Genomic DNA, 24,937 nt, shown 5'->3' with positions numbered 1-24,937 from the left:
GCTTAATTTTCAAATAGTTAAACATGACAAATCAATGCACCAATATATTTCAGCTTTTTTATACATTTTTAATTGATTTATTTTGATCCATGAATATTTGTTCAATTATAATACCTTAATTTTAGTGAAGTCAACACATGTATATCCACAATAGTATAATACTTTGCATAAAAATTGGTTTCGGTCCCATTTTTATCTACATTATACAGTCGCTTTGGTTTAAAAATACGGTTTGTAGCTCAGTAATGAGAGCTGTTGCGCTGATTGGTTGAGAGAATCAGGAAGTGTCAGAGACACTGGGGTCATATTAGGGAGTAACAAGTTAGGACTGGATCAGAAGACAAAGAGTTCTTAAGACTGTTAGACGAAGAACGTACACAACCATTAACGTTCAGTAAAACAATGAATTGGGATACTAGATACAACTTAGGTGGATATTCATTTTCTTGTTTTTTTTTAATCCACAACTAAATTATCATTAAAACCCCAAATGTATTTGTTTACGTAAACGATTCTAGTCACCTTATCTCTGGATCTTATGTAAGGTATCGGCGTGTGTACAGCCTTGTCGTGACTAGTAATACGTAATAGATAATACAAATAAAGGTTCTGATGAAGAAAGGGATGCGCGTATGTATCTTACACGCAGTAAAGATATATTGTCAACATTTGTTTACAAAAGAAAGCACATCGCAGCCATGTGTGATAATCGACTCTCGACGCCGATATCGCAATTTCCGGCATGAGTTAGAAAAAGTAATCTGACAGGGACTTGTCCTCCTATTTGATTGGACGGCTCTGGTGACGGAGGTTTTCTCTGGCCAATAGAAAGTCAGTCTGTTGCTCGTCATCATAGAACCGACGAATTAAAAGCGCTGACCGCCAGCGAATTTATAACTGAGTGACGTAGGAAGTGTTCAGTTGCAATCGCCATCTTTGTGTCGTGGGAAACAGAAGAAGAAGACGAACTACGAAACTAGTCGAGCGGTGTTCGGGATTCACTGTCTCAAAACCCAAATTCTGGACCCGCTGGGGAACCGATCTGTCACCGAACCAACCCGAGAGCAGCCGCTTTAGGGCGAGGTGACCGATTCCGGGGTTTAGCTATTAATGGACTGTCTTTTAAGCCGACTGTGACAAACGTAGGAGTTCTGAAGATGGAGGAAGGCTTGGCGAGGGAGTACCAGTCCTCGCTCGAGGACCTCACCTTCAACAGCAAACCGCACATCAACATGCTGACCATCTTGGCCGAGGAGAACCGTAGCTGCGCCCGGGACATCGCCGCCATTATTGAAGCTCAAATCAGAAAGGTTTTTATTGAAATAGAATATTTCAGATTTACACATTCAATGTTTTATTTTTCATGTTTACCATGTAGTTCCTCGTGAGAATAAAAAAAATATGACGTCCCTATTAAAACATTTCATGTTTGTCTGGCTTTGGTAAAGATGGCGGCTGTTAACGTTTACTAGGCCGTCAGCTACTGCGCTGTTGTCGTTAACGCGACGATAAGTGGTAGCTTGAGTAGTTCGACTGACCAACAAACTTGTTAAAAATTAAGTGGCCATTATTATATTACGTTAACATTGGAGACCAACATTAACACCTGTTACATATTTGTTGGGAGTTCATTCTTAAGTATCGTTTCCACGTGAGCCGCCGCCATATTGCCTTTCGGGAGAAAAACAAGGCGTCAAACACGAGAACGTATATTGAATAATCATTTTAAAGTCATTTTAACTGTAATTGTTTCAATTTGGTATAGTAAGAAAGTTGGAAATGTTTAACTGTTAATTAAACCTCCTGAGGGATCAATAAAGTTTTACCTTACCTTAAACACTGATTTTACGCATGCACAGATACAATGGCTATAACGTTAAAATTCATAAAGACAAAACGACATTTAATCCGGTTACCGATGCATCCTGACTAATATTTTCGGAATAGTTTTATAACTAAACCGCATTTGTCATCAAGATTTTTTTCAAACTGCTTGAACATCAAAAAACTGCGACTATAACGACGTTACAATGCTGTGAATAACAGTCATTGGATTCTTTTTTCCAGAGCTCGTCAGATCTTCCATCACAAGAAAGTAAACTTAATATATAGAATTTGGATTTTGACGTCAACCGGTAAAAGTTGTAATACTATAAACAAACAAAAAAAATCCTTACAAGAGTTGTATTTATTTGTGTTTTAAAGCTAAATGGCTATCAATAATAGTTGGACACTGGGTTAGTGGTTTTTGTCGAGTCAGTTTCTGGTATTCTGCCTTTTCACATGGTGTAAGTAAATCAACAATAGTACGTTTCTTTATTAATCTTGAGGTTAGTTAATCTCGTCTGTGTTTGTCTTATTCTGCTTTAACGTATGGTGAATCTTAATTGAAATGTTTATGCGCTGGTAAAAATGTAATAATAAAAAATGTGAAATATGGTTTTTGTCATTTTTTTATTCCATGTGTAAATTCACTGGTCTTCCCAAAAGGTCAAGATACATTTTTTTTTTTTTAAACCCAACTTCAACCTGAACTGTGGTAGTGAACTGGACTCTGGGGGAGAAAACTGGGTAAATGTACAAAGAAGGTTTGGGACTTGAACCTTCTTTGGAGGTAAACGCTTCTGGATATTTTCCCTGTTGAAGAACTTTTTCCAGCCAACGATGATGCATCTGATGAAGATTTTTTTTTTTTCTTCCCTGGTCTGTGACTGAAGCATTGTCTTTGGACTTGATTTCCATGGCTGGAGCTGTGAACTTTGGTCTTAATTAATTTTTTTTTAGGAGAAGGCCACTTATGTTTGATGTAAAAATGTACTTAAAACTGTGTTGTTTTTCATAACTTTTTGAGTTGTTTGTCGCTCCAGGCCCCATCTACCGAGAAGCTGCCCCTTCTCTACTTAGTGGACTCCATAGTGAAGAATGTTGGTGGGGAGTACATCGCTGTGTTTGCTAAAAACCTAATTACCTCATTTATTTGTGTCTTTGAAAAGGTAAACTTGCATCAGTCTCTTTTATTATGATTACTTGACATTTGTGTTGCACTTTTGAATGGGTCAACAACAGCCTGTCATCTGTTTTTAGGTGGACGAAAACACCCGGAAGAGTTTGTTCAAGCTGCGTTCGACGTGGGATGAGGTTTTTCCTCAAAAAAGGCTGTATGCTCTTGATGTTCGGGTCAACTCTCTTGACCCAGCTTGGCCAATCAAGCATCTTCCTCCCATAGTCAACGCCAGCATCCATGTCAACCCGAAATTTCTCAAGCAGGTTTGTGTGCATGTCTTAATTCCTGTCTAAGTGGCTAGAAGTTGAATTCTGGCAAATAATGTATAACCTTTTGAATGTGTCATTAATAATTAAACTATCCTTTTTTTGCAGTCTGAGGAGCAAGCTGTGGCCTCTGCAAGCACCATTCCATCACAGCCTGCAACTGTAACTCCTGTTCAGGTGTCGCCTGCAGTCACTCAGTCTAGTCTAACTCAAGAGCAAATCTTTCGCCAACAGCTTTTGGCTAAAAAGAAGCAGCTTCTGGAGCTACAACAGAAAAAGATAGAATTGGAATTGGAGCAGGCAAAAGCCCAACTGGTGCGATCTATTTTTTCCTTTGAGATTTAATGTGTCTCTTTATTTTGCATGTGTCTAATTCTTGTCGATCCTCTTTCGATGGCAGGCGGACAGCTTTGCGGTGCCGTGTCCAGCTTTGAGCCCAAATTCAACACTCCCAGCAGCACCTGTTAAGCCCCTCCCACAACAAGCTCCAGCGATAAGGCCCTGGGTTCCTCCGCAGACCTTTGTCGACACCAAACCTCCCAACAGGGACCCCCGACTGAACCGTGGTGGAACAGTTGCGCCACCTATCAAAGAACACTCTGTTAGAAAAGATGCTCATGTTACAGTTGCTGCCATTTCTCCTGAGAAAAGAACACCAGATAAAATGGTTCGTCCAGAGAAGCCCCGCACCCCCAAAAAGGAGTTGTTGGAAGAGAAGTCTAAATCACCACCTCTTGCAAACAAAAACACTCCGAACAAAAACAAACAAGTGGATAAGAAGGACCCCCGCATCAAGAAACGCCCTCCTGAGAAAACCCCTGACTCAAAAGAGGAAGAGGTGAAAGAAAAAAAGCGCTGCACTGACAGGAGGGAGGAAACCACCCGGCCCGTGGACCCCTCACGACCAAACAAGCAAAAGGTGCTGAATGGGACGGGACCCAAACATGAAGAGTCAAAGGACGCTAAAGACTTGAACATTGCACGCTCCCATTCCCACAAGCGCACCAGATCGCGATCGCCTGTTGGTTCCCCAAAGCGGAAAGACAGACGTTCGCCTAAGGACAGACCACGGAGCAGCTCGCCGTCTCCAACCCACAAAGCTGGAAAACCACGGCGACCTAGAGGTGACGAGCCGCCCCGTGGCAAGTCTGGCAGAGAGGACCGCCTTCTACCCAAGAAGAACCAGTCGGAGAACCGAAGGCCCAAGCGTCCATCGGAGGACCGGCGCTCACAATCCAGAGATTCGCCACGCAGCCACGAAGCTGGCATTAAGGATGCAAAGGAATTGCCTCACCGCTGGAGGAGTGGCTGGGAAGACACGAAACAGTGAGTCATCAACTATAATTAAACAATTTAGAAAGCACACTGAATTGTAAATATAGTGTTGTCTGACGTATCGCTTTTAATCTCCACAGTACCAAGGGTGTCGTTGAGGAACCGCATGCGAAGTCACCAGCTCAGAGACAGCGACCCTATGGCACACCAACCCGCCCGACCACACCACGCACCCCTAAACATCGCCTCAGTGTGGACGCCAACATTCAGATCCCGGAGGTTCTGAACTCTGCCAAAAAGAAGGACCTGCTGCGGAGGGTGAGTGACCTTTTTGAAATGCCAGGTTCAAGTCTGAACTATTTTTGAATCAACGTTTTGTTTCCAACCCGCAGGCCAGCAAAAGTCTGGAGAGTGGGGAGATCTCTCAGGACGAGTTTCTGAACATGGCCCACAAGATCAAGCACTTCTTCCAATACCAGGAAGAGAAGCAGCTGCATTCAGATAACTGGGAATCTGCTGACAATGTGCCAATCAAAAAGCCAATGCTGGCCACACCCAACGACCCTTTGAACCAGGATGAGCTGACTTACTTCCAGCACAAGTCCAAACTGAGGAAAACTCAGGTCAACCACCGGCTACCCGGCGAGGAATGGGACGGGCCAGAAGATCCGTGTGAATCGGAGCATCAGGAGAAATTGGGTCGACATCCCTCAAACAAGTACAACCGACCACCTCACGAGCGTCCCGGTGAGTGTTTTCCAACAAGCAATCATGTCACAACTGCCAGAATGTTGCTGAAGACCATGTCTGCAGGAGACCGACGGAGTTTGGAGCGGGAAGATGTACAGCCTCCTCCTGGAACGATGGTTGAGGACTACAACCACGGTAAAGAGTTTCCTCCACTAAAGTCTCTGCCTGGCCTCTGCTTCAGGAGAAGAGCAGACCCGAGAGAGTCCAGTAAGCGATCATATAATTACTCATCCATTAACCATAGTTTGAGACACAACTTTGTGCAACTGCATAATAGCTTCCCCCAGTTGTCAAGTCATGTTATGGTCACTGTCTGAAGTTTGCTGTTACTGTTTGCTGTTAAGTCTTTTTTTTATTTGACATTTTAAGGGGTGGTTGAGCATAACGCAATGCATTAATGCATGACTGTGGTCAACGAATTTTGATGCGAAAATGTTAAAATGTTGATGAAGTTTTTACTCTGTTTCTCTTACACATTCATTGTAAAATATAGCTTTTCAAGATCTAGTGGAAAGTAGTAATTGGCCCTCATTTTTAAGTCAACAGTTGATCTTAATAGGATTCTATGCTACGCAGAAAAGTTCATACTTGGTCTGGATCTGTTCTTTGTAGAGTTGAACTTATCCATTGGTTTCCTTTAGACGAGCCTGAATGGAACTCTCCACTGACGGAGCGCCAACGCTACGACAACCGAGAGGAGCAGAAGAGCGGATATGATGCCCCCCGGCGTTATGGCCCCCCTGCTGATCCGCGGAGACCCGAAGTGCCACCGGGTGGTCTCGTAGTCCACAGGAAATGTTTGAGCCCATCGAACGTGGATGCCGCACCCCCCATGTTCGAACGCGAGCGCTTGTCCCCTCTCCAGAGAGACTCTGCAGAAATGAGCCCAGTGCCTCGATTCGAGAGCCCCAACAGTAACCACTCTGAGGAGGGACCGATGAACATGGATATTCCCCCAACCTCGCATCTGCAGGGAGTTCTGCTTTCTAAAGTACACAGGGACTCCCCGGGACACACGCCTCCGCACGAAGGGGGTCATCCACCAAATCGTCTTGATGGGCCACGTCACATGGGCCCCTCCATGCTTCACCCACCATGGTTTGATGGTGGTCATGGACCGTTTGAGGACAAGCCTCCGTTTGAGAGGCCTCACAATCATGGTCCAGGGGCTTATGAAGGACCTCGCATGCCCATGAGGGGCGGAGAGGGCTTGGGTCCTGTCCACCCTCAGGGCAGGTTCGATGGTCCGGGCCCCTTCGAGGGCCAAATGCACCACATGGCGGGCCCAGGACAAATGGGCTTCCAGCCACCACGGCCCATGCACTTTGATCACCCCTTGAACCAGATGGCGCCTATAAGAATGGACGGGCCAAGGTTCGACGGGCCTCGCTTTGACTGCCAACCGGGCCCACAAGGCGCCCCAAGGTTTGCGCCACAACTTAACCTACAGCCACCAATGAGGCAAATGGACCCGCCTGTCTTTGACCCCAACCCCCCTCAAAACTTCAACATGGCCCCTCAACACTTTGCGGAGCCCATCAACCCTCAGTTCCACACGGGTCCGATACCATTCCAGCCGCAGCAGAACATGCAGCCGCAGTTCAACCTGCAGCCGCAGTTCAACCAGACTCCTGCCCCCTTTCATCCTGCAGGTCCAAACCCTCCGCTGCAGCAGCCGGTGAGTAATGCACAGGATGTTCTCGAGCTTTTGGGTTCTGTGTCGATAACATCTGGATATGTTTTTGCAGATGCTGAACATGAACCCATCTTTCATGCCTCAAAACCCAACATTCAACCAGAGTAAGAACCTTGATCACCTCTAATGCACTGCGCTAGTTTTATGATTTTTTTTTTTTTTTTCTAACCAACAAATTTCTTTTAGATCCTGTTGTTCCCGAGAACCACTTTGGTCAGGTAGACGTGAACAACCTTCTTACCAAGCTCATCTCTACCGGCATCATCAAAGCCTCGCAGCCTGACGCGTCCCAGCTGGTTCCTGGTGAGTCCACTCTCCGAGCGACCGCTTCCACCACAAAAGGAGCTCTTGCTAAATGATTTTCTTCCAGAACCATCGGCCACTCCGATCCCAGCTGCTCCAGTAGTGGAGGAGGAGGAAGAGGAGGAGCAGGATGAAGATGACGACCTCCCTGATCTGACGAGCTTCAAACTGGACGGCATGAGACAGTGAGTGATTGGTCCAACTTCCTAATTTAAATTTGGTTGTGAAAAAATATCAATGTGCATTATTTTTCTATGATACTATATAAAAGGTCAACCGCTCTACAGGTAGTTATATTTTAATAAAATGTATATATAGATATGGATGGATGGATTACATTTTTTTTTTTTAATTTTTATGTACTTGCAAGATTCACTGCACTTGTTCATTTTTGTGTCTCAACTTATCACTCAACTTAAGTCAAATTTTGGTTTACGAACAAATGAAAGCAGTTACTCATTTGTCAAGATTCATATGGTCCGTAAACTCTGCAACACCAAGTACTTGAACAGAACCACAAATGTATACGTTTGATTCTACAGTACCTCAATATAGCTTATTGTTGCCCATGTATCCTGACATCCATCTCCATGTCTTCTCTCCTCAGACGGTATGAGTGCACAGTGACTCGGCTGTATTCAGGGAACCAGTGTTGTCTGTGCAGCATGCGCTTCACAGCTGCACAGACCGACTTGTACGCCGACCACCTGGACTGGCACTTCCGGCAGAACCATGCCGGGAAAGTGGCCGGCAAGAAAATTACCCACAGACGCTGGTACTACAGCCTGAGGGTGAGAACGAGCAGCTGTGTGATGTTTTTTTTTTATGATTGACTGTCGCAGATTCATGACCAGGATTTTTGTTGCAGGACTGGGTAGAGTTTGAGGAGATTGCCGACCTGGAGGAGCGCGCCAAGAGCACCTTCTTTGAGAAGGAGAACGAAGAGGAAGTACAGAAGACTCAAGCGGCGGCTATGGAGAGCGAAGTCCAGTGTGTCAGGGCCACCAAGGACTGTGTGCGCGAGGTACGACACCTCCCCCCCTCTTTCAGAGAACCCTTTTTATTTCATGGCCTTGATAGTTTATCTGTACCATCTTTGTCCGCAGCTGTGCGAGATCTGTCAGGAGCAGTTTGAGACCTACTGGGTGGAAGAAGAGGAGGACTGGTTCCTAAGGAATGCGGTTCAAGTAGACGACAAGGTGAGTCTCTTGTTTGGTCAGTTTCTGTGTTCCTCAGCCATGATGATATTAAAACAACCGCCATCTGGTCAACGACCTGCTGTGGCCTATGTGAACATCCTGTGTTGCTTCATATAACACCAAGATGTTTTTGTTTCAGAACTTTCATCCTTCCTGTTATGAAGATTACAAAAACAATGTGAGTATCTGGCCATAAAGTTCCTCTGTTTCTGTCTCAAATAAATAGATAAATGAATTCTCCTTGTCTTCTTCAGACGTCCTCCTACATCGATGTCTCCCCATCTCCAAGTAAAATCCTGACGGAGCACCCGCTGTCCCATGTGGCCCTTAAGACTGAGGATGAGGAGGTCACTTCCTGCTCGGTCACAGTCAAACAGGAAGTTGAACCTGAAACATGCCAGTTTGCCAACATTAAAAAGGAACCAGAACTTTTAACTGAAATGGCATCGGAAGATCAAATCAGCTGATACCGTTTTGTCTTTTCGCTTTGGAGAAATATTTTTGTAATAAGTTTGAAAATTGTAAAAATGATTTAATTTATTAAAAAAAAGTATTTTTGTGTCTTTTGTAAATATTTGACGGTTAATCAGCAGTTGCAGGGCAAAGCGAGCGCAAAAGGTAAGACCTGGACCGAACCCTGAAGATTCCGCCTTCCTCACTGGGAAGTTTCAAACCCTTGGAACTAAAATAAAATCTAAAAATTAAAAAAGACTTGTTTTTGATCATTGTTTCAATAAAGTTTTCTAAAATTCACTCATGTTTTTGACTCTTTTGTGTAAGTGACCCTGAAATTGTTTGAATGTTATATGTTCTGCTTATGTGAAGAAATCAAATACAATTACAAGTGTATTGCAAGATTCAACCACACAGACTATGCAATACATGATGTTATTATCTAAGACATAACTTATTATTTAATATAGCGATGCATTTGTTAATCAAATGATTAGAGTCTGATGGGCACAATGGTGTCTCAAACTTCTATACGGAAGGGTTATATCTTAAATTGAAATATTTCTGACATTTTAATATTTTCAACAAAACTAAATGTAAATATAATAGAATATATTATACTGATATAATAGAATTCTAAATAATTTAGTGAGAATCAAAAACTGTGGCACCCTCTGACAAATATTGCAAAAGACAAATTATAATTTTTATATGTTCAGTAATTCCAACAATAGAGTGACGTTTCACTTTTTGTTGTGCATTTTTTTTATTGTACTTTTCTGTATTACATACATTTATTGACTGCGCCATGATCCAAACAAGAAGTCCAGGAGTGAAAGAGTTGGTTAATGTTTCTTAGTGCGTACAGCAGCATCTCATCTTAGGACACATGTTACTAAGTGTCTAACCATGAAATAAGCAGTGCTAGTCTTAGTTGGGTTTCCATTACTGATGGAAACACATTGATTAAAAAAAACAAAAAGATTTTTTTAGACATCAAAAGTTTATTTCCAGACATTTCAAAATGTATCAACAGGGCAACGGAGATACATTTCCCACAATGCAAGAAACGAACCAAGTCACATGACCAGATTACCCCATTAAAAGACCTGCACAGAAGAGATTTTCTTTGCATCATAAGTCTCATCAAACTTACGAGGCTCCCAATCAAAACATTTGCAATGTCAAAATTTGTAAAAACTGCATTTACCTTGTAAAAAACTGGAAACACACTCTCGTATCATGTAACAGCAAAACAATCCTTTAAATGTACATCAGTCTTTTTTAAATAAAATCTTGCCCAACAAAATTTTGTGTTAAGATATTTTTCTGAAAGTTAACTACATATAGGGTGTGGCAATAAAAATACTATCTTAAATATTTAATATTATAAAACGAATGACGGTCGGTCTGAACGTCATGTCCGACTAAAATTGGATCACATCTATGATCGGACGGTCCCTCCGGAGCTCCTCTTCATCTCCAAAACCTGTAAACTCCGAGAGCGATGGCAAGACACGCAAACACGGTGCCTGCAACGACAAACCTTTTTACTGACTCGTCCACCTCCAGATCAGAACCCGGTGCTTATACCTGCCAAGTATCGCACCGTCTCCAGCTTCAGAGACTCCAGGACGGTCTTCAGAGATGCCACCTGTAGGTCAATCTTCTTGTTGACCTCCATGTTGTCATGCTCCAGGTCACTTTTCTTTGAGTGGATCAGAGTGCGTCACCGTGGAGACCAACAAATCATGTCAACAAATAAAAAAAACGTACCTTCTGGTGAAAGTCTGTGACCGTCTCCATCAATCGCTTCTCTTGGTCAGTAAACTGGAGACAACACACACCAGTTCATTTCAACACACAATCTCTGACATACAAATATTGATAATCTACACAATATAATCAACACACAAAGCAAACTAAATACAAACATTTACACACATTGATTAACCACATACATGCAAACATGCATGTTTAATAAACAAATGTACCACAACTAAGCTTTACGTCAACAAACTTCAGCACATTAACAGTGTCAGATCCAGACTAATACAAACAAACACGCACATATGAACACACAAAAGAAAACACACGCTTACCACGTCAGCGACTCTGCTTCTCTCCAGGTTGATGTCCAGCTTTGATTCGGCTCGAACTTTGAGATTTTCTTCCTATATAAACACACACTTAATTACCAACTGATATTCGATCCCCTCGAATAACATTGGATAATAACAGATCATGTGACTTGTCTAGTCATGTGACATGACAACCACAGCACCTTCACTCGCTCCTTCAGCTGCTCCAGTTCTCGCCTCATCTTCTGCAGACACACACACACACATCATCTCTGAGTGACATGTTTTCTTCTCGATCATCTTGCGACAAAAATGTACTATTGACATCATCAACACGAGACACCACCGGACATCATCCGAGTGACATCATCTCAGAGTGACAAGCCCTACCGTGTTCTCGGAGCGGAGGTTGGCGAACTCGCTCTTCTCCAGGATCACCATGTCCTTCCGGATGGCGTCCAGATGTGCCATGATCTGCTGCAGCGCGATCTCCTGTCACGGTCATCAGAGGTCACAGCAGGTCTCAGAATTGAAAGTACTCTTTCATTTACCTGATGAGACTTGGTCACCATGTCTTTGTAGACTATGTCCATGTTGGACGTCGTCAAGGTGACCAGCGCAGAGACCAGCAGTTCTGCCTGCGGCCTTTCAAAACCTAGAGGCCAGAAATAAATGGTTTTAAATTAAATATAATTTAATGAATCAGGGGAAATTTTAGGTGTTGCAGATGAACACTGTATTTATTTGTGACAGTGTCTTTATACGCACCGCTGCTCTGCAGGTGTTTGACCATTTCCTGTGAATCAAACGTCAACTTCCGCTGCTCCAGGGGCGTCAGTTCGACCCTCCTTAGGTCAAAGGTCGCCACAGGTGCGCTTAAGTGGATATCTGACGCACGCAAGCAATTGTAATAATACAATAATAACAAGTACAGCACGTGTTAGAGAAGAAAAAGCAGATAATATTCTCACTTTTCAAGTTTTGAAGTCGCCCGGCGAACATTCGCCGGAATAACGTGGTCATTCCGGAAGTGTTCGTTGTAAATAACGTCCGAGGTGAAGTTATCTCGAAATGTCACCTTCAGCTGAGGTTGAATAAACGCCGAGTGGTCAAGCAAACAAGCGTAAAGCCATCCAGAAATAGACTGTAGGAGTTGAAACACGCAGAGAAGGGAACAGTCACGGGAGGAGGAGGAGACATCAATCATTCGTTCATTTCCGTAATATTAAAAAAATAAAATGTATAATCCCGGGATGCGATGACCAATAATACGTATTTAATGCAGAAGACATTTTCATGGAAATTATTTTTTTGGAGCATATTCGCATAAAAGAGTTCGCAAAAAAATATGTAAGACAACTGCGGATATATATTTCCCAGCCTGTGATAATTAAGTAGATTTCAAATATATGACACAATAAGTAAATAAAAATGTAACACGAGTAATTAAAACCCAATAATGAATGTTTTTTTATTGTAATGCCATCATGTGAGTAAACAAGTAAAAGGGCTACAAGCCAACTTTATTTTGAAAGGACGTCTGTAAACTTCCTAGTGATGACGACAAGTGTCATGGCGGGTGGAAGCTCTAAAGCTGGGGTTCGGTCCTGGTTTTGGGTGGTTGCAGTTGGAGTATCGCTGCTCAAATGTCTCTTCATCAACTGCTAGTGAGTTCAAATTTGCAAAACGACAAGTGAGGATAGAAAAAACATTTTAAAGAATAGCGGCTACGCTAATATGACATCTGCTACAACATGCAACACGCTGTGTTTTAATAATATCTTCTGATATATTTCTGATGCTTGTTTGGGGAGATGTGAGTCAGCGTTAATTTAAGAAATATGATCCATTGAGGAGGCTTGAGGCCTGTTTATAAAGTAGTTATGTCAAGTTTAACAGAAAATAATCAAGAAATTCCAATATATATCCACAAGATGGCGCTATTTTTCAAGTTTAACTTAACTAGTGAGGATAACAACATAAAGCTTTTTCTTTTTTATATGATCATACGAAAGTTCAAATAATGCGTCGTCTTTTAACGATAACTGCGTTTGTCTGATTGTTTTCATTATGGAAATAATATTGAGTCATATCGACATTTTTAACTCTTCAGTAAAAACATAAACCTTCCTAAATCAAACTTTTATAGGTTAGGTAAACGACGAGCGAAACTAGTAGATAATATACTATATTGGCTACCCGAAGAGACTTTAAAACGACTTCAATAATATCTGTTCACTTTTAAGTTGTAAACTTTTAAACATCTCAATTAATTTTTTTTATTGTGCTTGTTAATGCACAATAATGTTTTTTTCAGCCGCTCTACAGACTTCGAGGTCCACAGGAACTGGCTGGCTATCACTCACAGTCTGCCAATCTCCCGTTGGTACTATGAGGTTTGTTATGCACTTTTCTTTTTCTTTTTTTAAAATTTTCATCTTGTTCTTATTATTTTTTTAATCCTTCTGCCCTCAGAACACATCCGTCTGGACTCTGGATTACCCGCCACTGTTTGCCTGGTTTGAGAAGGGACTGTCAAAGGTGGCTCAGCATGTGGACCCTGACATGCTCAAGGTGGAGAACCTGGACTACAGCAGTCAGAGCACCATCGTTTTCCAGCGTCTGTCCGTCATCTTCACCGACATCCTCTTCATCTTTGGAGTCTTAGAGTGAGTCACTGTCTCTTTACAGACTCTTTTTTTTAACCTGGAGTCACACGCATTGCTGGGTTCTGTCCAGGTGCTGCAGATGTGTTCAGAACCAGAGAAGCAACCAAGATGTCTTCAAGAATCCTGCATTTGTCCTCTATGTGCTGCTGCTCTGCAACTTTGGCCTTCTCATCGTCGATCGTATCCTGGACTGTAAGACTCGGGTGTCCGCGCTCACCTAGACTCACAACGCTCCCTGACTCTCTGAAACAGATATTCACTTCCAGTACAACGGCTTCCTGTTCGGGTTCCTGCTGCTTTCAATCGCCAAGCACATGCAGGTTAGATCATTATTTCAATTTTGTTCAATAACTTTCACTGACACTACTGTGTCTGTTGACCAGGGCCACCACCTGCAGGGGGCGCTGCTGTTTGCCATTCTTCTGAACCTCAAGCACATTTTCTTGTACTTGGCTCCAGCATATGGAGTTTATTTACTGAGGAGTTTCTGCTGGAGACAGAACCACCCAGGTGCCTTCAGAAACACACTGATATTGTAGATCTTTACATATTTGCTGACTCATCCTTCCAGCAGCCTATACATTTCTCATTTTTGTACTTAAAGTGTTCATCAAGATAAGATGCCACCGTTTTGGTCTCTTCTTCTCAAGCATGTGGTCATAATTTGACGTCTTCTAGGTGTTAAATAAGATCCACCCTTTGATTCAATTCTAAATGTGTGTACTCTCAGATGGCTCCATCCGTTGGCTGAGCTTCAGTCCGGTTCGTCTTCTGGTTCTGGGCTTCATCGTGGTCTCTGTGTGCGTGCTGTCCTTCGGCCCGTTCATTGCTATGGTAAGTGTTTGTTTGGTTCTGAAAATTTGACACACTTTTTTGTGCAAAAACTAGGGATGCACCAATCCAACTTTTTGGTTGGTGTCAATACCGATACCTGGGCTTATCGACTAATACCAATCCAACATACGTTTTAAAATATTATATATCTTGTCCTACTGTAAGCCAACACTGGCCAGGCTTTGAATAAAAAGCAAAAATGACTAAAGTTGGCTTTTCATTAAAAAGTGTTTACCCTATAACCTGAAGACTGCCTGTGTAACAATATACTATAAAAAAGGGATAATTTCGTGAGGAACATGTACAGAAATGCAAGTGTCAAGCTCATCTTCAAGTGAAGATGAAAAAATCAACACTTTTGTAGAGCAAAGATAAGGATCTAAAGGTTTAAAAATGTCTTGTGACACAAATGATCACAGGTGGCCAAATATTCAGTTTCTTAGAACAACACAAGCATTGTAAACGAGTCAAATAAAAGCACACGCATAGTCTTCTAGTTTTGCAAATCAATGCAAAATAAAGAAAAACGCACATATTGATGACTTCCGTTAATGATAACTGTTTTAAACACATTTTTTATTCCATGAAATGCTCAGTCATTACATTAGAAGTGACCAACACTGAGTCATGCTAGATTTATTGATTCTGAAACCTGGATCATCATCTCTACTTGATCATCAGTTTTTAAAGTAAGTTATTCAAACATTTAGAAACTACAGTGCCTTGCGAAAGTATTCGGCCCCCTTGAACCTTTCAACATTTCGCCACATTTCAGGCTTCAAACATAAAGATATAAAATTTTATTTTTTTGTCATGAATCAACAACAAGTGGGACACAATCGTGAAGTGGAACGAAATTTATTGGATAATTTAAACTTTTTTGACAAATAAAAAACTGAAAAGTGGGGCGTGCAATATTATTCGGCCCCTTTACTTTCAGTGCAGCAAACTCACTCCAGAAGTTCAGTGAGGATCTTTGAATGATCCAATGTTGTCCTAACTGACTGATGATGATAAATAGAATGCACCTGTGTGTAATCAAGTCTCCGTATAAATGCACCTGCTCTTTGATAGTCTCAGGGTTCTGTTTAAAGCGCAGAGAGAACCATGAAGACAAAGGAACACACCAGGCAGGTCCGAGATACTGTTGTGGAGAAGTTTAAAGCCGGATTTGGATACAAAAAGATTTCCCAAGCTTTAAACATCTCAAGGAGCACTGTGCAAGCAATTATATTGAAATGGAAGGAGTATCAGACCACTGCAAATCTACCAAGACCCGGCCGTCCCTCCAAACTTTCATCTCAAACAAGGAGAAGACTGATCAGAGATGCAGTCAAGAGGCCCATGATCACTCTGGATGAACTGCAGATAACTACAGCTGAGGTGGGAGAGTCTGTCCATAGGACAACAATCAGTCGTGCACTGCACAAATCTGGCATTTATGGAAGAGTGGCAAGAAGAAAGCCATTTCTCAAAGATATCCATAAAAAGTCTAGTTTAAAGTTTGCCACAAGCCACCTGGGAGACACACCAAACATGTGGAAGAAGGTGCTCTGGTCAGATGAAACCAAAATCAAACTTTTTGGCCACAATGCAAAACGACATGTTTGGCATAAAAGCAACACAGCTCATCACCCTGAACACACCATCCCCACTGTCAAACATGGTGGTGGCAGCATCATGGTTTGGGCCTGCTTTTCTTCAGCAGGGACAGGGAAGATGGCTAAAATTGATGGGAAGATGGATGGAGCCAAATACAGGACCATTCTGGAAGAAAACCTGTTGGAGTCTGCAAAAGACCTGAGACTGGGACGGAGATTTATCTTCCAACAGGACAATGATCCAAAACATAAAGCCAAATCTACAATGGAATGGTTCACAAATAGACGTATCCAGGTGTTAGAATGGCCAAGTCAAAGTCCAGACCTGAATCCAATCGAGAATCTGTGGAAAGAGCTGAAGACTGCTGTTCACAAACGCTCTCCATCCAACCTCACTGAGCTCGAGCTGTTTTGCAAGGAAGAATGGGCAAGAATTCCAGTCTCTCGATGTGCAAAACTGATAGAGACATACCCCAAGCGACTTGCAGCTGTAATTGCAGCAAAAGGTGGCGCTACAAAGTATTAGCGCAAGGGGGCCGAATAATATTGCACGCCCCACTTTTCAGTTTTTTATTTGTTCAAAAAGTTTAAATTATCCAATAAATTTCATTCCACTTCACGATTGTGTCCCAATTGTTGTTGATTCATGACAAAAAATTAAAATTGTATATCTTTATGTTTGAAGCCTGAAATGTGGCGAAATGTTGAAAGGTTCAAGGGGGCCGAATACTTTCGCAAGGCACTTTACCCTTTTGTCATTTATATTTGTGTGATGCCCTTCATTGATCGCCCTGAATTCATTGGATTGAGCATCAACTGCTTCTCTCATCTTCGAAGAACATCCTTCAACTGCTTCGTTTCGACGGTCTAACTTGTTCTTTAAAACAGCTCTTTATTTGGCTCTTCTTTAGATGCTTAATTAAGTTAGTAGTGTTGACTCTTGGGGTGTGATTTCCACCCTCGGAACAGCTGCAAAAATCCACTTTGCAGCAGAGCCACGGCTGTGAGTCACCGCTTGACAGACGGCAGCACGAACCAAGGAATATTAAACTGCCTGGACAGACCTTATTCACATTGACACACAGTACCATGATTGGATTGGTGCATCTCCTTTAAATCTTAGGTTAAGATCAAGTTCGATTACTGACGTCTCTGGCGTTTCTGTCACCGGATCCTCTTGTGTTTTCTGATCTTCAGGGTCAGCTCCCTCAGGTCGTGTCTCGCCTCTTTCCTTTCAAGCGTGGTCTGTGTCACGCCTACTGGGCCCCAAATTTCTGGGCCTTCTACAACATCCTTGACAAAGTCCTGACAACAGCCGGTAGGATCCTGGCGTGCTGACAAAAGGAAATTGTACATATTCAAGAGTATTCCTGTCAGGTTTTCGTCTGGAGCTACTGGACGAGGCGGAACTTCCCAAAGCTTCCATGACGGGCGGCTTGGTCCAGGAGTTTCAGCACGTGGTCCTCCCGTCAATTTCCCCACTGACCACGCTTGTCTGCACGTTGCTGTCCATCTTGGTATCAAACTTGAAATCACGTTTTTAATCCTAATGAGATGGTCGCTACAATTGTTGATTTAAAAAATGTTGTCTTGCCACCCAGCCGGCACTCTGCTCGATATGGCGCCGTCCTCGTGGCTCTCGAGGGTTCCTGCGATGCCTGCTGATCTGTGCACTCGGGTCCTTCATGTTCGGATGGCATGTGCATGAGAAGGCTGTGCTGCTCGCCATCCTGCCGCTCAGGTGCGTCTTCCTGAACACAAATCCGTCTTTTAGAAACTTGTTTTTTGTCTTTTGTAATCCCTCGTTTATTTTTAGGTTGCACAGATCACAGGAAATATTGGCAGGAGGCAGATAAGAGAATAAGGAGATGAGAAGGAAGTATGAAAAGTAAATCTGGGATGAGATAGGGAGGAGGGGGAAGATTTTAAAGAGGAGATAAAGGAAAATGGAACTATTAGTGATGGTCTGATGAAGCTTCATATAGCAGTGTCATTATTTTCAAAGCTCACTAGATGGCGTTCTCTGCAATTTATTTCCAAGTTTTGAGCAATGGTTCTAATGAAACATATCGTTTTAAAACCGATGGCGCCACCTTCTGACCTCTAAATTACTTGACACTGCTTCATGAAGCTTCATCAGACCATCACTGGTAACTATAGAAGAATTATGAAGGGAGAGAACAACTGGTAGATAATTATGAAGAAAGGTTTAATGGGATGAAAGAAAAGTAAAATAAATGGTTGATCAAAGAAAAGTAACAGAGAATGGGGGGGAAAAAGGAATTCGATATAAAGGAGGATGGAGTTTCTGAGTGGCTGCAGTATGTGTCATGTGACTTATCTCCACAGCATCCTGGCAGTGGAAAACAGAGAGGACGCTGGGACATTCCTGCTTCTGACAACCACTGGACATTACTCCTTGTTTCCTCTCATCTTCAGTCCTGCTGGTGAGTGAGAGCTACATGAAGGTTTGACTTTGTTGAAGGAAGACAAATGTTCAGTCCTGCCTCGAATCAGATCTGGTCACGTGACGTGTGTCCAGAAGCCGAACATGTGTAAATGAAACCGACTTGTTTTTGATGTATATTGGATGCTTTAAGGAGATCAGCGAGATTCATTAAGGTAATTTATTTTAAACCGGTTTTGCCGATAAAATCTCGGCAGCAGGTTTATAACCATAATGGAAACATTTGAAAGACACCACTACTAACATTCAGTAGTAATCAGAATCAGAAAAATTAGTTTCTGGGTGGAGATGTTCTGAAAATAAACACCGATTTAAAAGCGACTGGAAAAAAAAGTTGCCAAGAACAATTTGTGGAGATCTGCTGGAAGTCATTAGCTTGTGTTTACAGCAAAATAAAATGATCGACAAATGTAATTACTTTTATTACCTTCAAATTGTACATTGTTTCCTTTTAATTAAGTTTTATAGATATGCACACCAGTCACACTTCTCTGCTTCAAAGGCACAGGATCCAACCTGCAAGTCATTCTCAGTCAGTGAGCAACACCCCGATACAGTCAACTAATATCTAGATCATGGAGAACAAACGTTGTTTTACACCACGTGCAACAAATGTTAAAGACGTGTCTCGAGTGCTTTAAGATCACCGAGTTGACACGGCTCAGTCTGTGCTCGTTATTTATATGTAAAAGCTCTTTAAGCCGAGTTGGCGTTCTCTCCGCTGACCTCCAGACCTGGACCTCCCAGGTAACCTTCAGCCCTCATCCAGCAGCTCTAAATGGTTTTGCCTTAGAGACCCAAATCTCGTTGGGCTGTGAAAGCGGCTCTGCTGGAGATGAGTACTGATCTAGTCGGCCATGTCCTGGCTGACCGTGGGTCCTTCTCCTCCAGCAAGTGAACACACTGAGCCTCCACCTCGACCATGTGTGACATCACAGTTAATGACAACCCATGTCTCTTCCAGAGCTGCCAATCAAAGTGGCTCTGATGTTGTCCTTCACCATCTTCTCCGTCTGGTCGCTGAAGAACCTGCACCAGTGAGTTTCAGATTATCAGTCCATCATGTGTAATAACAATGAGTCTAAATATTTATGCACACGTTTTCATGATTAGTTAGTTTATGAACAACAGTATGGGATAATCATTTAACTGAGTGTACTTATATTACTTAATTTATTATTGTTTATCAGGTTTTTTTTAAAGATTATTTTACGGTAGCAAATATTTTACAGGACAGATTATTTTATCAATTGAATTTCTACTAATCCCATCAAGTCATGAAATACCTTTTCAGGGTGTGACCTTATGCAGTTGTCAATTAAATATTTTAATTATACAATGACATTGTAAGACTGTGAGGATTTCTTTATGAAGTTGATCAATTTAATCTCGAATCGATCTCTTTATTTACATATCATGTTTCTTTGTGGATTGTGACTGGATTACCTTGTACATACAGATTACCTTGTTTGCAGCCTTATCAGATTACAAAGTCATCAACGGCTGTAATCAGTTTAAATCCTGCCGTTACTTGACAGACGGTTTTTTAGCAGTAATCACTGGACTTTACTTTGGTAATCTGATCCCTTTCGCTCTCCTCAGGGGGACGCTCTTGCACCTTTTCGAGGGTGTCTACCTGTTTGGCCTGGTCCCTCTAGCGGTCGGCTGTGACCTGATATACCCACTGTCGCCATGGCGACATCGGCTTCCTTTCCTCCCTCTGCTGGCGACTTCGGTGTACTGCTCTGTAGGCGTCAGCTACTCGTTCCTGCGCCTGTACGCCAGTCTGCTGAGGACGCCGTTGAAAGTGAAGGAACCCTGAAAGGTCAAGTCTTTGATCAGTCTGAATGAGTCATGCTTTATATTTTCAGTTGAAAATAAACTGTGTTTTTGTAAGAATTTTGCAAAACATGAATGAAAAATTGGTAGTAAGTAAGTAGTAATGGTTATTTGTAAAGCGCCTTTCTAGACCAGGGTCACAAAGGGCTTTAACAATCAAAGACAATACACAGTTAAAACTATATACTATAAAAGGCCATAAGAAAAACACATAAATCCAAGAAAATCAAGGAGAAGACTGCACAAATAAGAATGTCTTAAGATGTTTACATGGTGCATTTGCATTGTTGCTCATGTTCCTCACATGATCCCTTTTTTTTACAATATATTTTTACACAGGTAGTCTTCAGGTTAAAGTGTAAACAGTTTAAAATGTAACCGTATTTTCTTAATTTCTCAAAACGCTAAAGATATATTTGTTTAATCAATGCATTTCTTAAATGTACCCATTAGCGTTGTGATGCTTGACGGATAAATAACAGCTGTTACTTTCCTGCAGTTCCATTTGAAGCTTCCAGCTTCTTCAGGACTTGTTTAGAACGTAGAAATAAAAACAAAAAGGCTGACAAACGAACGCATGACAAAATAGTTTCCATTTGTTGATTGGTAATCCACCGTTTTCGTACATCAATGTAACAGCAGCAGAGGTGACCAAAAATGGTTTCACAAGCTTTTATTTTGATGGAAACATCTACAACGCGAGAATAGTTCTTTCGGTTTCCAGGCCTTTTCTTATTGTATAAAAGTACAAACTCGTTCACTTCATCTTTCTCCTTTGAAGAGTCCAGTCACACACTACCCAGGACTTGTCAACGTAAGACGGATCGTAGCAACTGCATTTGGTAGAAAAATCATAGATGTTTGAACTAATCCAAGAAGGTCTAGATCAGCTCACGGCATCAAAGCACACCTATGATTCCACTGCAACATTTGTGTGACAATAGACAGTCTTTCTGTGTCGCAACATTCTAGACTTCATTCCATATTTTTGAACAAAAAGGAGCTTTTGACTTCCACAAAGTCTTTGTAAAGTGTTCGAGTCAGTAGCTCCTTTTAGAACCTTTGATGTTCATTCGTCGTCTTTGCTGGTCTCACTTATCCGTCCCTCGATTATCATGACTAGCACAGGCGTCAAATCCATCAATTCCTTTAGTATTTCCATGATGTCTTCGTGGATTTTGGCACCGCTGATGAACTCCTCGAGGGTCATCTCACCTGAGGGGACACAGTGCAAGTCAGTTGCCCAGTTGTTTCAAGTCACCAAGAGTCTTACCTTCTCCCTTAACGTCAAGTCTTTCAAAGATCAACGTCACGATCTTCTCCGGCTCAATCGCTCTGTTCCGCGTAATGTCTTGGATTGCCTGTGGGGGTGACCGGGAAAATGTCATACTCAAAACTGAAACTAGTGAAACTGAGAGAACATCTGTGGTGGTTTAGAAATCTTAGGTCATAGGCTGCTCAGGATGTGGTGTTCAATGAGCCAACAACACTTTTTGCAGAGAAATGTCTGCTCTTATTTAAATTTGTTTTCAGATCTTTAATTCTACAAGGAGATTGTTGTAGGCCTCAATTTGAGCACCAGAGGAGTGAACTCTTGAACGTTTTGAAATGTTGAAGGAATAGATTCTTAAAGGCTCATGAAAATGGAGATAATATTCCTAATATTGCGGGGTGTTCCGGAGTTATTACGGTAATCCATGAGAGATTAAGGGCTAGTTCTTTCAACAACCTCGCCATTGAAGCCTCTTAAAGATCTGTGATTCTCTGACTGCAATTTGAATTTAGTTGGATAGTTATTTAGACATTGAGAACTCCTTGATTCCGGTTAGCCTACACAACTATAACCAGTAAATGGCCAGGCCGTAATCCAGACTAGTTGATAGGAAGAGTGGGCTTTGATCTACTCCAAAACAACACTGAGCAAGAAGTTATGACCAGTGTGCAGCAACTGTACAGGTAAAGCAAAGAAATAATGGCAACCATTGAGAGCCTACTTACGGTGAAGATTGTTTCTAGCTCCTCCCTGTCGATTTTCCCGTTTCCGTCCTGATCAAAGAGTTTGAAGTACCATTTCAACTTCTGGTTGATTTCGCCTTTCAGCAGCAAACTGATGCCTGCGATGTATTCGACAAAGTCTATGTAGCCATCCTGCGAAGACAAGTGATTTATTCAACACGGTTTACGTAGCAGTCCTAAGAACAACATTGCAGTTGACATCATTCCTTTCTTTTCATATTATCAGTTCGTATTGGTTTCATTTTTCACATTAGAACCTACTAGCTACTTATTGGGCGCTCTGATCCATCAGCACATGACCATCAAACTGATCCAACAATTGCTTTTATCTCGTTTTTATTTACAAATTAACGTGCAGATTGTGGCAAATGGACTTTTGACCCTTTCTGTGACACGGTTACAAATATGGGACAGAGACATTTTCATGGTCGGACTCCTCCTTACATCAGTGATCTGATCCAGCCTTACACCCCAGCTCTTAGGTCTGTGGATCAGAATCTACTGATGGTTCCTGAACACGCTTCCGGACCAGAGGAGAGAAATCCTTCCAGGCTGTTGCTCCTAAGCTTTGGAACGATCTTCCTCTCCCTCTGTGTTTGATGATCTACTGACTCCTTCAAGAAACATCTTAAGACATTTTTATTTGTGCTTTTCCCTGATTTTCTGGGACTCCTTTGTTTGTCTTATGTGTCTTGATCTTTTTAAGTATATATTTTAACTGTGTATTGTTTTTGATTGTTAAATCGCTTTGTGACCCTTACAAATAACTATTAGTTACTTGCAATTAAGGGACAGAGCCAGAAACAAATATATTTAATCTTCCATAATGCTCATTTAAGTTTTCATTTCAATTAGTTCTGAAGCACAGGCCCACAGAGAGAAATGGCCGTTAGGGCAAAGTGTATTCAAATATTTGAAGTGTATGACTAAAAGTAAGCACATGTTAAAGCAAAGGTCCACCCTTAACCTTGAAGCTTTCATTACATTTCTACTAAGTCACACCGTTCAACTACAAAAAAAAAGACAAGTTAAGTTAAATGACAAGCTAGCTACAGCCGAATGTGACACATTTGGGTCGTAGAAGAGTTTTGAATGCGATGTTATATTTGATCACGCAACTATTATCAAGCTGAACAATCGGACTAAGAATTCTCTTTTAGGTGCCAGAGATGTTAAACTTCTAGAGGTGCGAGAAGAACAGTCTGACCTCGCCTGCGTAAAACCCATTAGCTCAACATGCAAGCTCTGAAGAGATAAGCCTGTGCTGGCAGGTCAGTGATCTACTCTGTTGAAGTTGATCGCATTTGAACTTGATTTTGAATATCTATCGTTGACTGTAAAAAAAAAAGAGTACACAGCTAGCTAGGAAAGTGAGACAGTTATCTTCATGCTAGTAATTCTTAAAGCCAGGCAATCTTTAACCCCATTGTTCTAATTCGTTCAAAAAAGCGGCTAATTTGCTCAATGCTCACTTGGCTGTAGCTTATTGCATTATAATCATAGCAGTTTAGGTTTTAAGGTACACAAATTGAAGGAAAGACGCTGTTAAAAAAGGTAGCCGAATCTTAAGTCAATGTTAAGATGAAATATTACTTTTCACTATAGCAGTGGTGATGTGCTAACAAGGTAGCTAGAGCTAACCTTAGCATTTGTTGGCAGAAGTTAAATAGTTGAAGGGAATTGAAAGTGGAAGCGAACAAAGTTCAGAAGTAAATCTGATTGTCACAACGAGCGGTGAGGACTCATTTGCCTTAGACTACAGCTTGTGACTTTGCATAGCGCTAATTTTTACTTTTTTTTTTACGACTGGGCAACTTAAAGAGTCTCATCACCATTCTGGCATGTTGACACACAAGAAACCCCTGAGTAAGAATAAGTAAAAAAGTTCTTCTCACTGTACAACTTATGCCAAACATGAGCATGGACCCAAGTCACTGATGGTGCAAAAGGATGTTTTGATTGTTGTCCCAACTCTGCATGTTTGGCAATGAGGCCACTTTTGAGAAAGTTAGCGGGTAACAAAATCAAACATTCCGAGTCGCTACAATCACGCTTTACACACAATATAGACAAGCTGATTTAGGTATTCAAGTTTTCATGTCTTACCCCGTCCATGTCAAACGTGTAGAAGACTTGGTCTACGTAACTGTTGGCGTTCTCGTTCAACCCCTTCAGTTCCAGAATTTGCTTCAGCTCGAACAGTGTGATTAGACCAGATGGAGACTCACGCATGAATTTGTTGTACCATTGGTGCATGTCCTGGGCCAGTATATCCTCCAGGTTGGACCCGTAGTTCCCCATGACTGGACCACCTCTCCACAGGTTTTGTTGAATCAGCAGGATTTCCAACAGCCGTAGAGTCTCGTAGAGATGCCCATGGTGGATGAGGTCGAGTCTAATGGTAGGCCCTTAAGGACTGGTCATGCAGGTGGGTCAAGGCTGGTGCAGTAGATCCAAACAAGAGTCCAAATTAGACCAGAAAGG

The 24,937-nt window shown here is 41.9% G+C and overlaps 4 protein-coding genes across 6 annotated transcripts; 2 read left to right on the top strand and 2 right to left on the bottom strand.

The window, feature by feature from the left end:
* The first annotated feature begins 915 nt into the window (after positions 1-915).
* Positions 916-9,246, top strand: pcf11 (PCF11 cleavage and polyadenylation factor subunit). 3 transcript variants are annotated; one of them, XM_087808308.1, is made up of 17 exons: positions 916-1,310; positions 2,868-2,993; positions 3,085-3,267; positions 3,379-3,432; positions 3,505-3,585; positions 3,671-4,596; positions 4,686-4,863; positions 4,938-5,502; positions 5,937-6,973; positions 7,044-7,095; positions 7,178-7,294; positions 7,362-7,479; positions 7,902-8,085; positions 8,163-8,318; positions 8,401-8,493; positions 8,633-8,671; positions 8,748-9,246. In XM_087808308.1, the coding sequence occupies exons 1-17, from the start codon at positions 1,158-1,160 to the stop codon at positions 8,958-8,960; spliced, it is 4,275 nt and encodes a 1,424-aa protein (XP_087664434.1). In that variant the 5' UTR covers positions 916-1,157; the 3' UTR covers positions 8,961-9,246. The 3 variants fall into 3 exon arrangements, with proteins under 3 accessions (XP_087664434.1, XP_087664433.1, XP_087664432.1); XM_087808307.1 differs by having other exon boundaries at positions 3,379-3,585; positions 4,938-5,292; positions 5,359-5,502; XM_087808306.1 differs by having other exon boundaries at positions 3,379-3,585.
* A 690-nt stretch (positions 9,247-9,936) lies between these two features.
* On the bottom strand, positions 9,937-12,219 carry ccdc90b (coiled-coil domain containing 90B). Its single transcript, XM_087807299.1, has 9 exons — positions 11,999-12,219; positions 11,796-11,915; positions 11,579-11,682; positions 11,418-11,519; positions 11,231-11,272; positions 11,049-11,120; positions 10,723-10,776; positions 10,540-10,654; positions 9,937-10,478 (listed from the first exon to the last, which is right to left on the bottom strand). Exons 1-9 carry the CDS (start codon positions 12,048-12,050, stop codon positions 10,423-10,425), a joined length of 717 nt encoding a protein of 238 aa, XP_087663425.1. The 5' UTR covers positions 12,051-12,219; the 3' UTR covers positions 9,937-10,422.
* Positions 12,220-12,591: 372 nt separating this feature from the next.
* alg8 (ALG8 alpha-1,3-glucosyltransferase) lies at positions 12,592-20,965 on the top strand. Its single transcript, XM_087807063.1, has 13 exons — positions 12,592-12,694; positions 13,345-13,423; positions 13,503-13,696; positions 13,767-13,876; positions 13,949-14,016; positions 14,080-14,206; positions 14,427-14,530; positions 17,329-17,449; positions 17,509-17,648; positions 17,733-17,872; positions 18,481-18,578; positions 19,563-19,635; positions 20,201-20,965. Exons 1-13 carry the CDS (start codon positions 12,600-12,602, stop codon positions 20,418-20,420), a joined length of 1,569 nt encoding a protein of 522 aa, XP_087663189.1. The 5' UTR covers positions 12,592-12,599; the 3' UTR covers positions 20,421-20,965.
* A 208-nt stretch (positions 20,966-21,173) lies between these two features.
* guca1d (guanylate cyclase activator 1d) lies at positions 21,174-24,789 on the bottom strand. The gene is made up of 4 exons (XM_087807526.1): positions 24,560-24,789; positions 22,436-22,585; positions 21,711-21,798; positions 21,174-21,652 (listed from the first exon to the last, which is right to left on the bottom strand). Exons 1-4 carry the CDS (start codon positions 24,752-24,754, stop codon positions 21,507-21,509), a joined length of 579 nt encoding a protein of 192 aa, XP_087663652.1. The 5' UTR covers positions 24,755-24,789; the 3' UTR covers positions 21,174-21,506.
* Between the last annotated feature and the right edge of the window lie 148 nt (positions 24,790-24,937).

This window comes from Callionymus lyra, chromosome 14 (genome assembly GCF_982586985.1).
Source record: "Callionymus lyra chromosome 14, fCalLyr1.hap1.1, whole genome shotgun sequence".
Taxonomy (NCBI): domain Eukaryota; kingdom Metazoa; phylum Chordata; class Actinopteri; order Syngnathiformes; family Callionymidae; genus Callionymus; species Callionymus lyra.
The sequence above is the reverse complement of the archived record's forward strand: the minus strand, read 5'-3'. Positions and strand labels throughout refer to the sequence as shown.

Bases quoted from the DNA above. Each gene is read 5' to 3' on its own strand.
- pcf11 (XM_087808306.1), top strand. From the start codon at position 1,158: ATGGAGGAAGGCTTGGCGAGGGAGTACCAGTCCTCGCTCGAGGACCTC. The intron at 8,319-8,400 runs GTACGACACCTC...CTTTGTCCGCAG, and splicing joins CCAAGGACTGTGTGCGCGAG to CTGTGCGAGATCTGTCAGGA. The intron at 8,672-8,747 runs GTGAGTATCTGG...TGTCTTCTTCAG, and splicing joins ATGAAGATTACAAAAACAAT to ACGTCCTCCTACATCGATGT.
- ccdc90b (XM_087807299.1), bottom strand. From the start codon at position 12,050: ATGACCACGTTATTCCGGCGAATGTTCGCCGGGCGACTTCAAAACTTG. The intron at 10,777-11,048 runs GTAAGCGTGTGT...TGTTGTCTCCAG, and splicing joins GAAGCAGAGTCGCTGACGTG to TTTACTGACCAAGAGAAGCG. The intron at 10,655-10,722 runs GTACGTTTTTTT...ATCCACTCAAAG, and splicing joins TCACAGACTTTCACCAGAAG to AAAAGTGACCTGGAGCATGA.
- alg8 (XM_087807063.1), top strand. From the start codon at position 12,600: ATGGCGGGTGGAAGCTCTAAAGCTGGGGTTCGGTCCTGGTTTTGGGTG. The intron at 13,697-13,766 runs GTGAGTCACTGT...GGTTCTGTCCAG, and splicing joins TTCATCTTTGGAGTCTTAGA to GTGCTGCAGATGTGTTCAGA. The intron at 14,207-14,426 runs GTGCCTTCAGAA...GTGTACTCTCAG, and splicing joins CTGGAGACAGAACCACCCAG to ATGGCTCCATCCGTTGGCTG.
- guca1d (XM_087807526.1), bottom strand. From the start codon at position 24,754: ATGGGGAACTACGGGTCCAACCTGGAGGATATACTGGCCCAGGACATG. The intron at 21,799-22,435 runs GTAAGTAGGCTC...TCACCCCCACAG, and splicing joins AGCTAGAAACAATCTTCACC to GCAATCCAAGACATTACGCG. The intron at 21,653-21,710 runs GTAAGACTCTTG...GTGTCCCCTCAG, and splicing joins ACTTGACGTTAAGGGAGAAG to GTGAGATGACCCTCGAGGAG.